This window comes from Stigmatopora argus, chromosome 5, assembly GCF_051989625.1.
Source record: "Stigmatopora argus isolate UIUO_Sarg chromosome 5, RoL_Sarg_1.0, whole genome shotgun sequence".
Taxonomy (NCBI): Eukaryota; Metazoa; Chordata; class Actinopteri; order Syngnathiformes; family Syngnathidae; genus Stigmatopora; species Stigmatopora argus.
In genome coordinates, this window is record NC_135391.1 from 15,068,842 (window position 1) to 15,090,243 (window position 21,402).

At 38.7% G+C, this 21,402-nt stretch overlaps 1 protein-coding gene across 1 annotated transcript in view; it reads right to left on the reverse strand.

The window, feature by feature from the left end:
- The window catches only part of edil3a (EGF-like repeats and discoidin I-like domains 3a), a 68,422-nt gene extending 62,539 nt beyond the window's left edge, over nucleotides 1–5,883 (reverse strand). The window contains exon 1 of the mRNA XM_077601401.1: nucleotides 5,571–5,883. Coding sequence (XP_077457527.1) covers nucleotides 5,571–5,634 — 64 coding nt within the window. The 5' untranslated portion in view covers nucleotides 5,635–5,883. The remainder of the gene's footprint in view (nucleotides 1–5,570) is intronic.
- Nucleotides 5,884–21,402: the final 15,519 nt, after the last annotated feature.

Consider the following 21,402-nt stretch of genomic DNA (forward strand, 5'->3'; position numbering starts at 1 on the left):
TAGCAAAAATGCATAAATATCAGTCAAACTCAAGAAAACACATCATCAATCTAACCACATATTCTAGTATTATTAACTTTTAAGATAAATCCTAGCAGCAGTGCTTGTCCTCGAATTTGCAGACTTTACACGTTTTGCTAAGTAATTCTGTTAGTATTGATCTTCTTTAGAGGGACCCCTGGGTGACAGTGGTAGGGGATGTCTGAAACTGTTCTGACACCGCACCAAAATAATAAACGTTTGCGCTGTACTCCCAAACGCACCTGCTGTAATTGGAAAATTGCACTTTGCTCAAATAAGGATGCCAATAATCACACATTCATGATAAATGCCTCCTTATATTTGAGTCCAGACCAAAACCGTACTGACATTTAATTTTTGAAATATAGAAAGGACTTCACATCAATTGTTAGGACTTGATTAAATGTTCCTTTGCGTTCTTTCTTTTTTTTTAATCATCATGTCAATTATACATTCTGCCATCTATTGCAAGACATTTCAGTGATTTCTCAAAGCACCCGGTGATGAATTCGGTGATCACCAGATTCAAAACCTGCATTTCTGTAGGCAAAAACAGGAAATTGAATCCACAAAATTAAAGAGAAGAACACTTGCTTGGGTCTCTGAAAATGTGTAAGAAATTAACGAGAAGAAAACTTGCTTGGGTCTCTGAAAATGTGTAAGTCCACAAATTTCTGTCTAAAATACAAATATGTTAAGCATTCTTTTTGTTCATTTGTTTAGGATTTTTTTATGCCTTCATTGTGCAGTCATGTCCTGCACACTTCAAGTATGAGAAAATTAATCTCTGTGACTGAATTGAAAGGAATGACCTTGCACTGCCTTCAGGACCGGTGACTGCATTAAATATTTGCCAAAGATATGATCTTCTACTTTTAAAAGATCCAAATAAATATTCAATTTGACTGGGAGGTGTCAATTGTTATTGCCATCAATAGCAGGCAATAAGTTCAGCTGAAGTACCTCTCATAACTCTCACTATTCCGTTCTTAAAAGAAAAATCTAGCTATTTTTGTTGATAAGCAAAAATATACTTTACAGCTCAATTTAAGAGCCAAACTGACAAATCAAGGAATTTAAAAATACAAGTTTATTTTCCTATTTTGAAAACTCCCAGACCAATCAGTAAGCAATAACTAATAACGACCAGTATTTCCAACAATACTTTATTTCATCCGTGTTCCTTTCAGAGCTAATTAAAGTCCCTTGATAAGTACTTTCTCCGGATGTGTCCTTGCATTCTCCATGAGTGTCCGTCTGGTGTCCTTCTAATCAGTCAAGCTTGAAATGTGGGCATGACAACAGAGCCATGACTGGCACAAAGACAAATAGCACTGTATCCATTAACTTGTCAACATCACCCACAAACAAAATCTCCTCCAAAGCCTAACTGGAATCAAGTTACGTGAACAAAGTGAACCCACTGATCGTTGATGAGAGAGCACGTTGTGAAGATTTACTCATAAATTGTGATAAGCCATTAACTATGACTTGTCCTTCAATAAGTGGCTTTGATTTCTTTTGAGTTTCATGGCAGGAGATCTTGACAGTGGCATGACCTCTCTCAACTGATTGAAGACTGTGACATTTAAAAGCAGAGTGAAGGCCACAGTAGAGGTCAGCCACAAGTCATTCTTATTCAAAGTCACCTGTACTTAAACTATGAAATTCACTTGCTTAAATGTAATAAGCTTATCAAAAGATTATCATCTGTCACTATTTGAGACACCAGTCATTTTTTTTCCACTTCAGAATTTCAACGTAATGTAAAAAAAATGTAAGCGTAAGCCCCATTACATTTTTTTATATTGAAACCTAATATCAATACCATTTTTTGGGTCCTGATAACAATTCCAATAACTCGGTATGTGGGGTGAACCCAATACTGTAACAATACTATGTTTTTTTGTGGAGCATATATATATTTTTGGGGGATACTAAATTCCTGCATACTCACTTGAATGTAAAATCATTGCTGTCATGGCTTGTTCAGACAATGCTTAACTCACTGGCTACCATTAACAACACATGAAATGGGAGGGGAGGTAGCTGCTATTCTCCTACTTCAAATGAATTGGGTGTCTAATAGTGATTAATTCACTCCACTTAAAGCTGAAAAGATCATCAGCTGATCCCTACCTTCCTTGTCCACTATCTACAACTCCCAGTGACTAGGAGGGGCAAAGAGTATCACAAAAGACAATACAAATCCCAGATTCCACCTCTTCAGGCTGCTAAGCAGCAGGTAAGGTCTGGCAAGTAGGGCCATCTCATCTCATTTCCTGAACCGCCTTAATAGGGTCGCAGGGGGTGCTGGAGCCTATCCCGGCTGACTCCGGGCCAGAGGCAGGGGACACCCTGAATCGGTGGCCAGCCAATCGCAGGGCACAAGGAGACGGATAACCATGCACACTCACACTCATACATAGGGGCAATTTAGAGTGTCCAATAAGCCTACCATGCATGTTTTTTGGAATGTGGGAGGAAACCGGAGCACCCGGAGGAAAACCATGCAGGCCCGAAAAGAACATGCAAACTCCACACAGGTGGACGTGAACTGGATTTGAACCCAGGACCCCAGAGCTTTGAGGCCGACGCGCAAACCACTCACACCACTGGGCCGCCACTAAAGAATCGTACCAGCCAAAACAAACTCAGAGACAGTTTCTTCCCATAAGCTGTCACCATACTCAACTCGAGTTTTGCAACGAGGACCTAATCTAGACTCAATTAATTACTGTCACTGCATTGCATATGTAAAATGCATGTTCTCAAAATGTTATTTCAGTCTTAGCACTGCAAATCTTTATCTTGCACTTTGATACTTGCACTAAAACACCATAGCTACCTCACATGATTCTAACCACTTTAGTCACCTTTTTTTTACCTCACTTCATTTTTATTGTATATAAATCTTTTTATTTATGTGTGCACTTTATGGTGAAGCTCATTGTCCTTGTATAATGACAATAGCGGCATTCAATTTCATTCAAAATGGATTGGACGTCTACCATTGATGAACTCATGTAAATTCACAGGAACGGATAATTGGAATATATAATAAGCTTTGGAAAAGGTGACAAGTGCTGCATTTTTTTTAAGCCAGCATGTGTAGCTAACAGGTATCTTGGGTAGGAAGTCTGGCAGTTGGAAACTAGATATGTAACACTACATTTTTAGTGCTGCATTGGTACCGATATATCGGTATTGGTATTGTATTTCGTAGTACTTTATGTACCGAGGTTACAATTGTGGGTGTAGAAAAATCGGGTCAATGTACATTCATTGTGGTTGTGCTAAATCCGGCTTCAGACTAAAATATGTTAATCTGCAAGTGACTTTTGCTTATCCCCCCAAAAACATAATGACATTCTTTATGGTAATGGATGCTTAACTGATTGACTGCCATTCACGGCACTAGACGTCCTATCCAATTTAACTGAGAGAGGCTGACAGCAAATCATCACTGCCAGTTCACCCAGAATGGATTGGACTCTAGCCCCGTCGATAGCAGCCAATGAGTCGAGCAACCCGTACAGTGTCAAACAGCACACTACTTGGTATGACTCGACAATAAAACAAAAACAAAAAAAATGCAACATTGCTCTTCCAGATTGCTGTTGTTTGTCTAAGAGACTCTGATTTCACAGACTATCAAAGGACGTATAATGTTCATTAAAACTGCCTCTCTAACCAAGCATAAAAGCATCTTTGCACTCGCCGACTGGGGGCTCATGGGTGCCGTCCTGTGCCGCCTTGTGCAGCTGGACAGCCAGGATCCTAAACAATACGTGCGACTCGGCACCAGTAACCAAGCAGGGAAAGGCATGCTCGCTTCAAAACAATGCAGTCTGTTTCACCTGAAGGCGAACGATTCCACAACATCAATTTGCTCTGGAGGACAAAGACACGCTATGATATTCCCCAAAGGCTGTTTGCTAGCGTCTGTCTCTCAGAGGACACTTACCACCTCGAGCGAAGAATAAGCATGAGCAGGTTGTCAACAGAGAGAATCCCTAATGAGGCCAAGGTTCCATGCAATAGGATTTTGTTCAGAACTGGTGGAACACTTCCAAACAGCTTCACTTAGTTTTTAAACATGAAACACCAATGATTAATTAGGATAACTCATCAACCATGAGTTCATTACATGAGTCGACCACACAGTTGACACTGAGAGGCTTAAGTGAGCCTCAGGACCTGTGCTTGTGTGACTCCTGAGGCATGAATGTTACTAAATGTGCACAGACGGAAAAGCTATCATGACCCACTTCCGTGCAGGGCTATGCTACGTATGTGTTTCTACAGCAAATCCCACAGGTTGGCTTGCACAGACTAGTAAATACACACGCTAGAAATATTACAGCGTCAGGTCACTATGCAACTAGGGGGCAAAGATGGAAAAGGAGGGTTCAATTCAAGCTTAAGCAGGTAAATATTCTATAACAATTCGATGGTATATATTTCTGTTAGAGTGGCATAATGTAAATGTTGAATAAAATGGAATAGAATGAATCCATTGTGTATTCAGTCACAATTGTGTTGTGAAAAATAGTTCCCAATATGTTCTAAAGCAGGGGTCAACAACCCCGTCCTTTACAGGGCATCTAGCCAGTCTGTTTTTCATACATCACTTCTCCAATACACATGAATCAAATAATCAAGATTGTTATCAGGCTTGTGGGGAGATTGTTGATGAGTTGATCGTTTCATTCAGGTGAGTTTGAGGAGGGAGACATGAAAAACAGGCTAGATAGGGGCCGTCGAAAACCTGACTTGCCACCCCGTTCTAAATTATCTGAACTGTTTTAAAGTTAGACTGGGAAAGACAAGGAGCATTTTTGTTGCATTTTTTGTTGTTGTTTTTGGGGTTGTTTTTTCCCACTTTGTTTTTTGTCTGTTTTACTTGTATTTATTTATTTTTATGAGAGAACTGTGGAATGTGTAAAATATAGAAAATGGGTTCCAGGATGTCCAGAACAATGACAGTGGATTTGTTGGAGAAATCCAGGAGTACAACCACAGAATATGAAATAATGACCCATAGTGTGTGAGAAAAATATTATTAGCCTTCATCTACACAGTAATTAAGCATAATTGTGTGTTCCATTGTACTCACATCGTTCTCAAACGCATCTTTTGAAAAAAGAGGTTTCAATCTAAATAACCCTTATTTTTTGCACAAATATCCAAATTTTAAGTAGAATTAAAACATGTATTTCTGTCTGTTCAGTTTCTTAACCAGGGGCACCACCAAGCCCATCACAGCCTAACAGAGCATTCGTCCTGAAATGTGCATTTGAACAGCCAGTTGGCTGAGAACTAAGCAACCCGGGGTAAATTCCTTGCTTACTTTGATGCGACTCTCTTGAAAATAACAAGGAAATAGGGTACTATACAGGCATAGGTCAATGCGGTGCAATTCCAATTACGCACAGGATTCAAGCACAATCACTATTTACAATCGAAACATACAGTCTTTGATTTTTTTGTTATTTTTTTGTTGTTGATGTTGTTGTTGTTTATTATTTTATTTTTTTTCCACTCACCTATCACATGCTGCGGGACAGCGGCGCTCACGCACAGGGCGATGGAGAGGAGGAGCGGTCCCATCCTCTCTCAGTAAGAAAGCACGAGCTTCTTCGTCAAAGATAGGAGCGGAGCAAAAAAATCACGACGAAATCAACCAAAAGTTCTCCTCTCGCCTGCCTCAAAGAGAGCACTGGAGGTGATGAATATGTCCTGTTTAATTAGGTCCTGAAGTGGAGTGAAGAGACGGGTCGGAACAAGTGGAGCTTGGTTACGCGCTGTCTTCCCGCCTGGATGACCCGCTACTACCGCAGTGAGTGGAGCCAGAGGTGCGCGCTTGAGCGCAAATCTTATGGAAAAGCGTCAAGTTAGCTAGCATGCACTTCCGGTGGTCCCTCCGCAATAAATGTGGAGAAGCAAAAGCACGATCAAGTGAAACAACCTTGACTGAGGACATTTTAAACAATAAGAATTAATGTTGCATCGATGCGTGTTTTGGCCTCCAAAACTGATTCCGACTTTCTGTTTTTCATATATATGTTGATTTTTAAAAATATATATTTTTTTCTTGTATACGTATTTCTACATACAACATGGTTCAGCGATAACACATTATCTTCCATTTACAGTCCTAGATGGCCAATCCATTTTAAGTGGGAGGGCTAGCAGGAATTAAAGAACATTAATTAAATCAATAATTTGCTCCACCAGGGCGGACCACTGGCTGAGTGGTACACCTTTGTGGAGTCTGCATGTTCTCTCCGGGCCCGCATGGATTTCCTCTGGGTACTCCGGTTTCAATCCCACATTGTAGACTAGTTGGACACTAAATTGCCCTTTGGTATGAGTGTGCTATTTTTTTAGGAAGAAGTTTTATCTCAGTACAGTTATTTTTGTTTCCTAGGAAAATTCTAATTTTCAAAAAGAAAATGAATGTTTTCGTGTACGGAAAAACCCTTAGATTCTATAATAGTAATTTTTATATTGCCCCTTGCAGATACATTTGCAATAATGATTGTTTAAAAAAAAATAGACATTTGTTTTGAAGGTTTAGGGATCTTAATCTTACTGTGAGATTACATAATTTTACAGTGTTTCCCAAAGCCAGTTTTTACATAACTTAGTCAGAATGTACTCCAGCTGTACAAGAAAAGACACTAAAATCACATAGCTAAAGTAAAATTGATATATTTAGGGTTACAGTGATGTATCCTAATCAATTCACAATGTGCACATTCGGGTTAAAATTTTCTTTCTTCCACTTTGCATCATGCAATACTATTTATAATATAAATACAGCATCAGTAATGCAGCCGCTCTCTGACCTCTTTTAATGCCCTGCAGTTCCACGGTTAAATCTGAGGTGCCTAGATGAGTGAAAATTGTTCCTTAGAACCCAGATACTTGGTCAAAATCGATCCTCAATTTAAAAAATGAGACCGTATAGTAGAGCATCAGCTCTCATAAAATTGCATGCTGTTAGCAAATGAAGTACAATTGAACTGGCTCAAGCAAGCAGTGTGCTGACAGCATTTGTCATGGTTAAATTTGATCTAACCGAGAAGTTAAGGCTCGCAACCTTATCAGTGGAATTTGCATCTACCTCCGCATTCTTAAAATATCCATTTCAGGGTAAATGAAGACTCGAAATTGTACAAAAGTGGTTGCTTAAAGTTTACCTTGGACTGTCACTATTAACTAACTAATTAGTCCAGACATGACGCACTTTGAAGGCTCCTAATTGATGAAATAAATGACCTATATGCTTCACTTTTATTATAATCTGCATCTGTACACAGAGTTGCTTTTGTATAGACCTTAATATTAGCACAATATGGGAAATGATTCTGACTATTTTGCTGTTTCACATTTCCATGTTCATTAACAGGCGCTGTAATTGCAGTTTAGGTAAAGCATAACAATTACAGATAGAGTTATTGTTTTCATTAGCGTTCATTACCCACCTGTATTATTAAAAGGCTGAGATGAATTAAAAGTTCACAAAGGTTTACTTACAAGAGAACAAACTGAAACAGTTGCTTTTCATGATGTGAACAATCATACTTCATCCATATTGCATCCAGTGCATCCATTTGATCAAATTTGCCATTCATTTATTCATCCAGCTCATAGAAAATGCCAAGGCTTAGAATGAATGTGAGTAAAGTGTTGATTTTAGAGGACATCATCCACCATCATATAGTTATCTGTCTGACCTTGAATTGTTCGCAACCTCGTCTTCATGAATCATGAAAGATATCGGGTGTCCTTTTGTTTAATGTAGATATAGACCTCTAACTTTATGCACTTAGTCAAGTCTAATAAATCATCCCAGTTGGCCAGTTACAATCCCTATCACCTTGATGAGATAGCACCTTTATTCCTATAACCCTACCTTGAAATGTTTAAGATTTCCTGCCTTTGCTTTCACTGGAAAACGGGGTAATTTGCTCTCGCTAAGCAGGATTAATAATTACAAATAACTTTCAAATAACCTTCCTTTAATGGGATTGGTTACAATTTATGGATCCGCAGAGGATATGCCAAAAATGGAGTGTTGCTTCAGTGTGCCGACTCTTTGTTAAGACTTGGATTAAGGGTGTATTGTTTACCCTACGTAAACATTTGTTGACTCCGCAGTTACAAGCAATAAAACAATCCCCATTGGACGCTTGTTTCTGTCAGAGCAACAATGAAGACCCTTAACGTCCTTCCACTTCATAAACCGAGTTTAGTCCCTTATGTATCCGCACTAAATCCTTCATGGTCGTTTATCTGAAACATCAGTCCCTCCTCTAACTCAACTTTCCTCATCTTGTTTGCCCTTCGCTTGGTTTTTTTTGTCACTGGCTGAACTCAGACCAGAGTCCTGTGCAGCGCACATCCATCCTCATTAAGATCCACGGGGAACCGTTTAGGATGAGCAACGGGCTGGAAAACACAGTGACCTTCTCATATTTGATTCATTTACCATTTGTTCTTTCTTATTTCAGCCACTCAGATGAGGCACCAAATTGTCATTTCTCACAAAGTTTAACTTCGGTGCAGAGCACTAAAGCTTTTTTTTCAAAACATATTGACTTTAAATAATTGCATAAGTGAGGTGTGCAATTTTTGACATGCAATGTTTTCACAGCTTTTCACAGCTCAGATAGAATAGTTTTAGACATTAAGATTTGTCCAAATCCTATTTTTGAGCATCTTAAAAGGAGATATTCTCTTGTATTTTTAATGTATTCACATTTGAGGATGAGCGCAACAGAAAATGAATGAATCTGGTGCCATGGCCACCATTTTGACACCTGTAGCCTAAGTGTCCTAAATCAACCGCAAAGCCACATGCATGCAAACTACGGCATGCATCACATGTTGCAATGTTTATGGAGCTAAAAATTGTCCCTTCAGGAGTACAACGCCTCGTCTACTGTGACATACCCACTCACTGCTGATCTGGCATCACAAATGCCTCAGAATCACTTCATAGGCTTATCACAATGTCTGGTTGTCATGCCGCTTAGTGTGAAGTATGTCGTACATGTTGCTACTATTTGTTGAGGAATACTGGCCAATAGCGTAACTTCGTGACCAGCATCATGCTCTTAGTGGCACGCTCTCGCTTTCACTTGTTTTACTGGCGGCGCGTGGCACCTACACGTTGACTGCGGATCAGGACGCACATTTGTGTTTTTCCAGCCCACACAGGCAAAATAAAAAGTGAATCCAATTCTTCCATCATGTACATAGCGAATGTGTTGATACAAGTAGAGACAGCAGACGACCATCAATATTATGATACAAAGTGTTTTTTCCATTACTGATTGACAGCTGCTTGACCGGCTTCGCCACAACAGCAGCTGTCAGACTGCGCTCTTCGCGCCAGTCCGCAATGATCAGGCAGGGTCTGGTCTTGGAGGGTGTCAACACACACGTCCATTGTAAGAATAACAACAGTACCATGACACCATGCTGTTTAATATGACAGTGTGATCGCCAAGAACGACAAAAAATATTTTTTAAATAATCATGTAATCTGGCTCAAGCATAAGACTTCATGCTATCGATTGGTTTCTAGCATTAGGCAGATTTTTTTTCCTGTACAGACCCCATTGGGAATATTCTGACCTGATCTCGCCCATTCAAATCAAGCTTTTATTTGGAACAAGCAAAAGGGATATAGCGATGTTTTGACGCTCGCTTGGCGTCTTCTGCCTTTATTACTCTTGCAAGTAAATTTGTTCAATCTGTGCATGTGAAAAGAATTTGTTCCAATCAAAACTCTGATGCATGAATGCACAAGTCCAAATCAGATCCATATTTTTAGGGTCCATTAAAAAAGTGCATCCGACCATGATTTAATCCAAAGTGATCGGATTACAAAAATTTTATCAATGTTAATTTAGGAAGTATTTAGGATGGCTTTTCACTCAAGTTTCTCATAACCACCCAGTCTCAGTCTAATTTTCCATGTCGCTAGGCTCTCGTCCTCCCCAATCAGACTTCCTGACTTGAGTCTGGTTTCGTTCCCTCCATGCACTCGCCACAAATACAGTCTAACAAAAGCCTGAGGCGAAAGGAAAGTGTGGTGCTCCTCCCGCTGCTGCTTGTGGTGGTGAGTTAGATGGAAACAGAGGAGATGGATGGAGAAAGTAGGAGGACAGAAAAAGCGTGGGTAAGGAAGGCAAGCAACACTAAATCAGATGCTCTTGGAGAAAAGACAGTGCATTAATTCCAAAGAGAATATTGCTTTGTATCACACAGTGGAGTTATTTTACCCTCTGTAAGCGTCTATATTTCTCTCTCTCATCGAGCTCATGCCAGACTGCTACTTGGCATTAACATAGACATTTCACATCTCACATTTTCAAAAAGCTCGCTGCCATTTCATACTGGCTGGCAGGATTTCCATCTTTGAAAGGCAGCAACGACAAGACTCGAGCTTTGTAGATATGTTTTGAAAGCATTCTGCAAATTGAAGTGGAACATTTTCCAGAAACGGCAATACTAATAGCGGTATTACCCCTAAGTGTGACCAATACAATATTTCCACCACTGGCATGACTAAGTAAGAATCTGGTAGACACCACACACTGTGGAAACTTTTAATAATTGTCTGGAAATGCTGAATAGTCTGTTTTTCTCTTCTTAACTCCCACTTTGCTGAATTGTGTCAGTTCAGTTGTCATCCAAAGTCCATGTTTTCTTAAACTTAGTGAATTGACCATTTGACTGTGATAGACGTCCAATCCATTTGAACATGAAAGTCTGGCAGTGAATAATGGTAATTTATTAACAGTTTATTTTCAATTACTTTTGTTTGTTTTTTTAATTTCGGAATTAACTGTATTATTTACATTGTGTGTCATAAATTGTATTTCCTGTGACTTCAAACCATTTACTACCTGGTACTACCCTTTATGAGACACTTTTACTAAAGACTATGACATTTATTCATTCATTCATTTTCTGAACCGCTTTATCCTCACTAGGGTCACGGGGTGCTGGAGCCTATCCCGGCTGACTTTGGGCCAAAGGCGGAGGACACCCTGAATCGGTGGCCAGTCAATCGCAGGGCACGAGGAGACGGACAACCATTCACAGTCACACTCATACCTGCGGCAATTTAGAGTGTCCAACCAGCCTACCATGCATGTCTTTGGAATGTGGGAGGAAAGCGGAGTACCCACAGAAAACCCACCCAGGGTCGGAGAGAACATGAAAACTTCACACAGGTGGACCAACTTAGATTTGAACACAGGACCCCAGAGCTGTGAGGACGACGTGCCGAACCACTCGAGTCGCCGGACCACCACACTATGAAATTAAATTTAAAAAGAAAAAAATAAATAAAGTAACATTGGGTCTCCTAACTGTAGTTCAGGGAAACACTCCAAGATCAACTGGGAGTGATTTTGAAATGCTCGAACAATCCAAGATTAATATGAAGTGACCAAAAATGAACAGGGAGTCGTCCAGAAAGCTCCTAAATCAACAGAAAAATTGACTGGCTAGTAGAGGAACGCATTACTACACAATTTCCCCCCCAAAATGCATTTTATAATGGTTTTTAAATAACATTTCATTAATTTTCAAATGTTTTTTTCATTTTATAATTGATCATTATAATTAATTGATCATAATAATAAAACAATTAATAAAATAATTAGTATTTTTTTAATTGTCAAAAATAGTTACCACTTGCCCACTAAGGGGTCCTGCTTCCATAAACACTACAAGGTTAGAAAATGAGCAAATTTTGAGCAAAGTGACCCTTTAAAGCCAAGTTTTCATGAGTAGAAAGAGCTACAATTGTGTACTGTTTCGTTTCTGGCTTGTAGAAAATTGATAAACTTTTAATGACTATACGGCTGGAAAATACCATTGAAATAATTACTTCCTTCACAATTTTAACCATGCTGTGCAATTGTGTGGGCTTGACCTAACACTTCACATAGATTCATAAAATGAAAAAATAAATGGGAACTGAATATCTACTATAAATGTGGTGAAGTCAAATAAAAGGTGCAGGATTTTCACATTTAACTTTTAATATGTTACTGTCAGGTTATACTTCCAGTAGATTTTCAAGACCACTTATCCTTATCATAGCAGGTGTCTGGAGCCTATCGCACGTTGCTTTGGCGAACTACACCCTAAACTGGTCGCCGGCCAGTCATAGGGCACACACACAGATAGACGAGCATTCACGGTCACACTGCCATTGAGAGGGAATTAATCCCCCTCTGCCCGTATTGAAGTCAGGCAAACATCTGTTACTATTCATACAAAAATATAGTGGGGAAAAAAAACATAATCTAAAAAACTGCTTGCAATTGCTGAACAATTCAATGCCCTTGTTTATTTGCACAATACAGATGCTTTAACTGGTGTTGATAGAGCATGTTCCCCCGAAGAGAAGCATTTGAGGAGCTGCCTTTTCATTGAAGTAAATCAGCTGAAGCAGAACTAATCTAACATGTATAATTTTCAGTATGACTTCAGAGGTGAGAGCATTGTGAGATAAATTTTCATTTAAGCAAGGAAAATATAGCCAAGATGAATCGCTCTCCATTATCAAGAGCTTGGGTAAAACTATTGATCAATCAATAGGTTAAGCAGAGCTTTAGGTGGCCACTGACATGACATTTTCTTTGGCCTGTGTGTTTGGATCAATAAATTGACAGCGATTCAAAATTTACCTTGTGGGTTTTTGTTTTTTCAACCAACATACTGTTATACTCTAATAGGTAGAGTGTTATGATCGCTGTCATCATTCTTTGGTGTATTCTTACCAAGGACGGCCTGTAACAGTAATATTTAAGTGTTACAATATATACATATAATTCACGCGCTGTCTACGAACTGTGTGAATTACAGGCAATGATAAGACAGGCGTAAATATTATCACCGTCATCTTTAACATCACAGTTGTCACAAATGCTTTGCAATTATATTTTAGGATCCTTCTAAAAATGAGCTATCTTATTTTTTTCTGCAATGATCTAGTAACTGGCTCACTGCAATATAATGAACAAGCTCCATGTTTGTAACTGCCAACCTTTTACGAGTAATCATGTTTCAGTGCCATTGACTATGATGGACGTACAATACGTTTGAACTGGGAGAGGCTGCCACCAAATGATTGCAAACAACTCTCCCACTTGAAACGAATAGAACGTCCATCGCCATTTATGCCAGATAACAGATGACATATTTAGAAGTGTGCTCAGTATTGTTTAAAAAATGTTTTATTTGTTTGTTGCTGGCATTAAAAAATGCACATATTTGTGGAATAAACATGTTCAAGCAAAAGCTAGTGTTACGGTCTTGGGCAGACGACCCCAGACGGAGAAGGCAATCAATGATGCCACACACAACAGTGTTGTATGTAGCGCGGCAAGCTTGGACATAAGCACAAGGCGTGGGTCAGGCCCGACAGTAAACAGGCTTAAAGGTCGAAAGCCGCGGAGTCTGCAATGTGGTGGCGAAATCGGAGATCAGGTAACCAGCATACTATACAAAAACACGAGAAGGCACTAACAGTGAACTGAGAGTCGATCAAATAACGTGAAACCCCAGCTGGCTTTATAATAGGTGATAATGACTAGCGCCACCTGCCGCTGCTCCGTTCGTCTGATGCTGGGATTGTAATTAGATGGCACATTCATCCACCGACACATCCAACCCTTGGCCTGACAACTGGTACTGTAAATTTAAAATCTGTTCAGCAGATTTTGATCAAATTTTCCAAATTTGTATGATATTTTTGTTTCACTTGGATGCAAAGTTCATTTCCAAAATATTTTTATGTTTGTGTATTTTGGGTCATTATATCTCAGAAAAGGTCATTTTTATTTCTGTCAACAAACACTCCTAAGCATGATCAAGAAATGTTAGAAAATATAGTTATGTTGTATTTTCGTGGCACTTAAAAAATAAAACTTTTATTGTATCATGACTGCTCACAGCAAAAATGAATTAACATAATTTCATGCAAGTATTTGTCGGCTTCACAGTTCTGGGTTTAAGGGTTCATTCCCAGGTAGGTCCTCACTGTGTGGAGTTTGCATGTTCTCCTCGGGCGTGCGTGGGTTTTCTCCAGGCACTTCAGTTTCCTCCCACATCCCCAAAACATGCTTGGTAGGCTAGTTGAACACTCTAAATTGCACCTTAGTATGAGTGTGAGCGTGAATGGTTGTCCGTCTCTTTGTGCCCTGGCTGGGCACCGCACCAATTCACCAACCCCTGTGGGTTCCCACCTTAATGTACGGCGTTTGGTTGTTCTCTGTGCATGGGTTTTCTTTGGATAAACCGGATTCTTCCCACATTCCAAAAACATGCACAGTTGGCTGGTTGAACATTTTAAATCGCCCTATAGGTATGAGCATGAATGGGTGTCCCATCTGCTGCCCATGTGTTTGCTGGGATAGGCTCCGGCACCCCTAGTCACCCATGTCAGGATAAGTTATATGGAAAATGAATGAATGAATATATACATAAGCTTAATGTGACTAAATGTCTGTAAGCATGTACATTTTCTATATTCCACAAAGCTAAGTGCATTCCAAAGTAGTATACACCAAGTAACATTATAACCAAAGACCATATATTAATATAAAAGCAGGCAACAATTGATTTCAATAGCAAAGACTGCTTTTAAATTAATATATGATAAAAGCACAATGAGTCATGCTTTCAAACATTTTTAAAAGAAAAGAAAAGAAAATCCTACAGTGGCTGGATTTTGAATCACCATCTTTAGACTGTAAATGATCACCCTTTCCAAGAACAGCACCACAACTGCAATGGTGAACGTACACCCTTAGTGCAACAGAACCCGCGTAAGAAAAAGGTCTCCCTTGAGTCCCCAACAGCAACACCCACGTTCGTATCCATGGAAACGAAAACATTCCGGGGGTGAGCAAATAGCACTAACCAGACAAACAAAAGCTCTAGATGTTGTGTTGAGCATCTCAAGTATTTTTTTCTAATGTACCTGCATGCTTGAATAATTAACGATGACCATTTGCATGCTTTATAAGAAATACATGTCGGTGATTTTTTTTCAACCAAAAAACACGAATATCATCGAAGAAGCATTTTAAACATTTGTCGAAGAATGATTTATGGTATTTTCCATAGTAGTTTAACCTGCACTTCTTGTATAAAAGTATGTTAACAAAAATATTTGAACTCTCTACTTCTTAACATTTGGAGGGCAAACTTAGTTTTTTCTCATGACATTTGTAGCCACCTAGGACTGCTACAAAAAATTTACTAATCAATAAGCATCAACGCGCACAAATCAAAATCATGTAGTTAAATAGTTAAGTTACTTTAATATTGTAAAAAAAGATACATGTATTTCATGCAAATTACATTAATTTTTGTGTAAATTTCAACAGAATATAGTAAATAATCAGATGTAGGAGGGCCTGGCAAAAGAATGATTAGCACATCTGCCTCAAGTCAGTCAACTATGGGCAGCAGGCCGGGGACACCGTGAACTGGTTGCCAGCCAATCACACACAGATGAGCATTCATACTCACAGCCATTCAGAGTAGGAATCAAGCCCGCACCTGCCCAAACCAAAGCTAGGCAAGTGAACCACTACAACATCAGGCGGTTGAAAATATTCCTAACAATAAAAATAGAATAGACAACCTACTCGCTGCTCCACTTACTTCTGTCGACTTACTAAATTCATCCTTCAGTTGAATGAAAAAAAAATTAGGCTTATATCGGCATTTTCCGCTAAAACGATTTAATTTGTTGGGGTAAAAAAAATACTAGTATTTAACCGTGTAGAATTGTAATTTTCTGGCCAACAGCGAAATGGGATGAAAACTGTGTCTTGCACTTTTATTTCTTATTTCTTTTATTTTACAAAGAAAAGGGCCTATTGGCTATGGCTCAGTGTGAGTCCAATCTATCGATTTTTTTAAAGTAATAGCCCCACGCCCCCATGTGATAGATTAAATGAAATACTATAGTGTAAAGACACTTTAGTCTAATTAATATTATGGTACGAGGTAGAGAGCTCTGCTGCTACATCTTTGTACTAGAAGGTTTTTGTCTCCACTCATTCACGTGTGGGATGTTAACAAACACCACAGAGAAAGTGTCACAACGTATAATTGGCATGACATGAATGAAGACCACATGCCATGGTGACCTATAGATGATCACAGTGTTGGGGTTTGTTGGGAATGATTGAAACGGCCTGAGCATGTTAGGTCGCCTGTTTGCGATTCAGTGGTATCCTTGTGCTTCATTTAATCACTTGTTTGCATTTCAATGACATTGGAAGAGAGGCAGGGGTCTGGGTGCACATCCAAAATTTCCCAGCCATCTGTTAGTTAACAGGACTTGGGTTCATACTGATGTCCAGAGTCTACAAATACAAATTATTGCTCTGTTATGGGTTTTCCAGGAGAATTGAAATCAAATATTTCTATAATAAGAAACCATGAACAAATGTTAAAAGGAATATTTGGATTTAAGAATAGATTTTCTTTTACCGTCTTTTTGCTCACTGTTGTATAATAGATTGTTTTGTCAATTATATTATGTAAAATGTCACATGTCTATTGTGATCAATCAACTAAAATATCATATCAATGCAGTTATAGTTCAAGAAAATAAAAATGCATCCCTGTTTGAAGATGACCTATCAAAAATGTCCAATTTAATTCCAGCAGCCAAGAAAGAAAGATGAAAGCAGTGGTTTGACATTTTGAGGAATACAATCACTCCTGTATAAAAGTAAATGGAGCTAGCTTTGGGTCTTTTTTTCAGTAACTATTACTTATAAGCTGTTAAAAGATATTAAAGGCACAGCTTTCATATTCAGTAAAACTACAATTCCATGACTGATTATTCTAAGAATATCTAAGAGCAATGAGTACCTTGTTTTTTCTTCTTGTGGAGTATATTAACTAAAATGGCTACTTGTTCATTATTCATGCATAGATCACAATAAAATTGGGTAATTATATTATTGGAATGTACACGTATCCTATCCTCCCCCCCCCTTCACCGTTAAACAATTGACTGTGGATTTACTGTGAATTAGTACGTATTTGCTCTTAATATCCAAAACATGGTAGTATTGCAGGCGGCCTGGTGAACGAGTGGTTAGCGCGTCGCCCTCATAGCTCTGGGGTCGAAGGGTTCGATGCCCAGATGGTCCTCACTGTGTGAAGTTTGCATGTTTTCCCTGGGCTTGTATGGGTTTTCTCTGGGTACTTCCTCACACATTACAAAAGCATGCATGGTAGGCAGATTGAACACTCTAAATTGCCCTTATGTATGAGTGTGAGCGTGAATGGTTGTCCATCTCCTTGTGGCTGGCCACCAATTCAGTGTGTCTCCTACCAGGAGCTCACAGTGACCTGGGGTAGGTCCCGCAACAATTGTGAGGATGAGTGGCTTGGAAAATGAATGAATGAATGGTATTATTGCATTGTATCTTATTTGCTTACCAAGCGTTCATAGTTTGTTGAACATTTTATGTTAATCTTTTTTTTTTTACCTTTACGTATTGTTTTTAACCTGACAAAGTAAATTCTGTGCAGTTGAGGAATTGTTTGCTTTTAACACTGGATGTATGAAATTAGTATCAGGCTAAAATGTATATTATTGATGATGGATGTCCCATCATTTTTGTTTAAATAACAACATTGGTCGAGTTCAAAGTAACTTAACACTGTTCGCCCACGACCTTGAAAAGTATTCACAGAGTATGTACTGCCGTAATTAGCAAAAGAGACAAATATTGAGCAACATACATTGATTTAAGGATATTCTGCTATTCCTATCATTGTAGTTGATACATTCAGGAATGGCAGCATTGAGTATGGAGATCTCAATGTCACCAATGAAAAGTAGCACTGTCATTTGCAAATGTTATCTCTACTTTCTGGCCTTCCAATCTACTGTAAAAATACAGCCTATCGGGCAAAGTTAAAGTGCTGAGTCTCCAAACCCTGCATTGCTTTTTGTGCTTACAATCACACATTCGGCACGTGATATTTACACAGGACACCGGCCTTCAATTAGCAGACAAGAAAATGCAACCATTTGATTCTAAGTTCTAGACCGGGGCTAGGTTAATATCACGTACATATTTAAAAAAAAGTGAGGCTGTCTTTAAAGATGAATGTGAGTCAGGCAAACAGGAGATGTGGGATATGCAAATGACTCCATCTTTTCAGGGCTGTGAAGTCCCATGATATCATATGAGGCTTCATATGTTGGATCCAGAAAAGAGGGGGCTTCTTACGAAAGAGCTTCCTAGGGGTTGGTGCTCACACAAACATGTTTCAGGGGAATTAGCCTACCAACAGGCACATGTGGTTCTATTAAAGGGGATTTTGAAATTACATGTTTAAATGGTACAACTGGATCATCATGTATCATTTGGAGCAGGTCAGTTTTTATTATAATGTAGAATCTGCTCTTCCTTGAAATTCATGCATCATTTATTGAAAAATGAGGGGGCGTAACAAGAAGGAGAAAGTCTAATAAAAAAAACAGCAGGTCCAAATTTAACAGATAGCTTTAACTTTGAGCTAACGTGTTTTATTGTGTTTAAACAAAACAGTTTTTGCACTGACCACTAACAGTAACATATGACCAACCTTATAACTAAAGAAATGGAACAACAACCTTCCTAAAATTTTAACTGCTTTGATGTTATCTCATGAATTCATTCCTTAGCTACCATTGACAGCGAGAGACATCCAATTTAGTATTTGGAATGTCATCCCAGTCCAAATTGATTGGCTGTCGATCACCGTTTTTTTTTTGCATTAAAGGTTGGCGTTCTTTTGCTACTAATTCCCACAGTACATATCTTATGAAAACTGTACTTGTACATAAACGGGCAGTGAATACGTTAAGAAGTGTTGCCAATCACAATGGATGCGGATGTCTATGGTCGTCAATGGTTGTTTTTAATACAAATGGTAATACTAACTACCATGCACTAAAGAACATGGTTACACTATTTAAACTATCAACAAATTAGGATATAAAAAGACTTCATGAAGAGCATCACAAAGGGAGACACATTTTACAGGACCCCCACTCCCTTATTGGAAGAGTCCATTTGCAAAAGTGATGCGCTGCCGTAATCCTCAACTAGCCCCTAAAAATATTAACAACAACATTGTGTCAGAAGCGGGATAAAGAGATGTTCATTATTGATGAATTTGCATGCTGTTCTCTAAATATGCCAAAGCAGTGGTGCACTAACAACGCCTATCATCTCTTTTGATAACAAAGAAGTGTGAGGAGAAGAGGATCGTAAAGTTAATTAAGGCATGAATATGAGCAAAGATCCCATTTATATGCTGTCTATAGCAGGTCATACTGTTCTGGAAAAAAAGAAACATCCATAAAACAAGCTCTGATTGACTGGTGGGTGTCAAGCGGTCAAGATGAAAAAGTGTCTTGATGGAGAAAATGAGCTGAGTTGGTAAAAGTGGCAAGAAAAGTAAATGTTTTATGTACATGCTTATGCAGGCTACATGGATATATATCAAAGGAAACACAAGTACAAGGGGAAATACACGTGTGCATTGACAATCACTGTAAATCTTCAGATTCTATTTGGTATTCTTGCAATGTTTCTGAACTGGTTGACACATTTTATGAACTCACAGGGAATATATAGAAACAAAAAACTTCATAGCGATTAATTGATTAACTTTAAATCTTCACTGTTTGTGTATATCGTTTATTTTCTCGCCATGAGCAATGTTGTTCTTTTCTTAATTAATTGCTTTATTTTGACACGTCAGGATCTTTTTCTTTCAGACTCACTACACTAACATTCACTACATACTGTACCACACAGCCTCCCTGATTATTAATGAATCCTGAATTTGTACATGATTTTATTTAGTGTGTTCAGTATTACAATGTAATTATTGCGACTTTTCACATGACAGAAACTTTCCTTCCAACCCAGATATCAGCGGCCAGGCCTGGAATACATCACTATGCCTTTAAACAGCAGCATTATTACATTGACGGCAAACACTTTGTATGTAAATGCAAGAAGTGAGTGTTATTGTCATCAAAACAGACCTTTAATATTTTATATGTTGTAGGCGGAAGCAGGCATCCAACTGCGATTCAGCACTCCACCTCATTGTTTAATACCCGCCGAGAGAACTGCTGCAACGTGCGCACAATATTATAAGCTGTTGACTTGCCTTTGGTTCCACATAATTGTCGGTTACCCTCCCATGAATTACCATGTTTATTGCTTGCTGTTGTCTGGTCACACATGTTTGCATATTAACACCTAGTATACTGTTTGAAGTTGTGCAATTGTCTATTCAAGATACTTTCCTTGCGTCGAACATGGCAATTGTCCTTCACTGATTTCAAAGTCTGACGTCATAAAGGCCCGATTTTTGCTATGTGCAATGTGGGTGACCGCCCAAGAAACAAACTATTTGGGGACACACAAGAGTCCCCCCTTAGTTGTCTAGGCTATTATCCCTCAAGAGTTAATATTCAGAGTTTTGTCATTTGTAAGACAATGAGGACTAAAGAAGTTTAAATTAAAGTGAATTTTAGCAAGCCAAAACAGAAAAAAAGGTTAATTTCAATGGCCAAAGAAAAAAAGGTTAATTTCAATGGCCATAGAAAAAAAGGTTAATTTCAATGGCCAAAGAAAAAAAGGTTAATTTCAATGGCCAAAGAAAAAAAATAAAACATTTAGCATGCTGGATCCAACCTTGAGTTTTTTACACTATTCTCACCATGATTTGGTGATTTCAGCATGACACATCTACACTAAATAAAAGCATTATTATAGTATCGAAATATATCAAATATAACCTAGCACCCCCTACCTCAATCGTGCGAGTCTTGACAGTGTGTTGAAAAAAGACGCTGCAAAGGGTAAAAAAAATCAAATCATCAAAGATGACACCTCCCAAGCATCACCTAACAGTTTAATAAATGATCTCCTGATATAGCCTGGAATAAGCCCTTAAGATGTAAGCCTACAAACCTTGTTAATGTGTGTAACAAGTATATCACAAACCCAGATAATCACTCATACATTCTGTCTAATGCACAAAAACTTATAAAGGCATGCTAATGTTACCTCACTACACACATCTCTGCTGACCTGCCTTTTCCCTCATCGTCTTCATGCGTTCTGCTGCAGCACGTTCCGTTGCGCAGATGTTGAAATATGACATTGTAAGTGGGGTATTCAAGATGCTGCCAAATCCCTTCGGAATAAAAAATAGGACACGTTATTGAGAGAAATGAAGAAATTTGGCGGTACAATGTAGTGTAGTAATTCATGCAGAATCTTAGTACCGCAC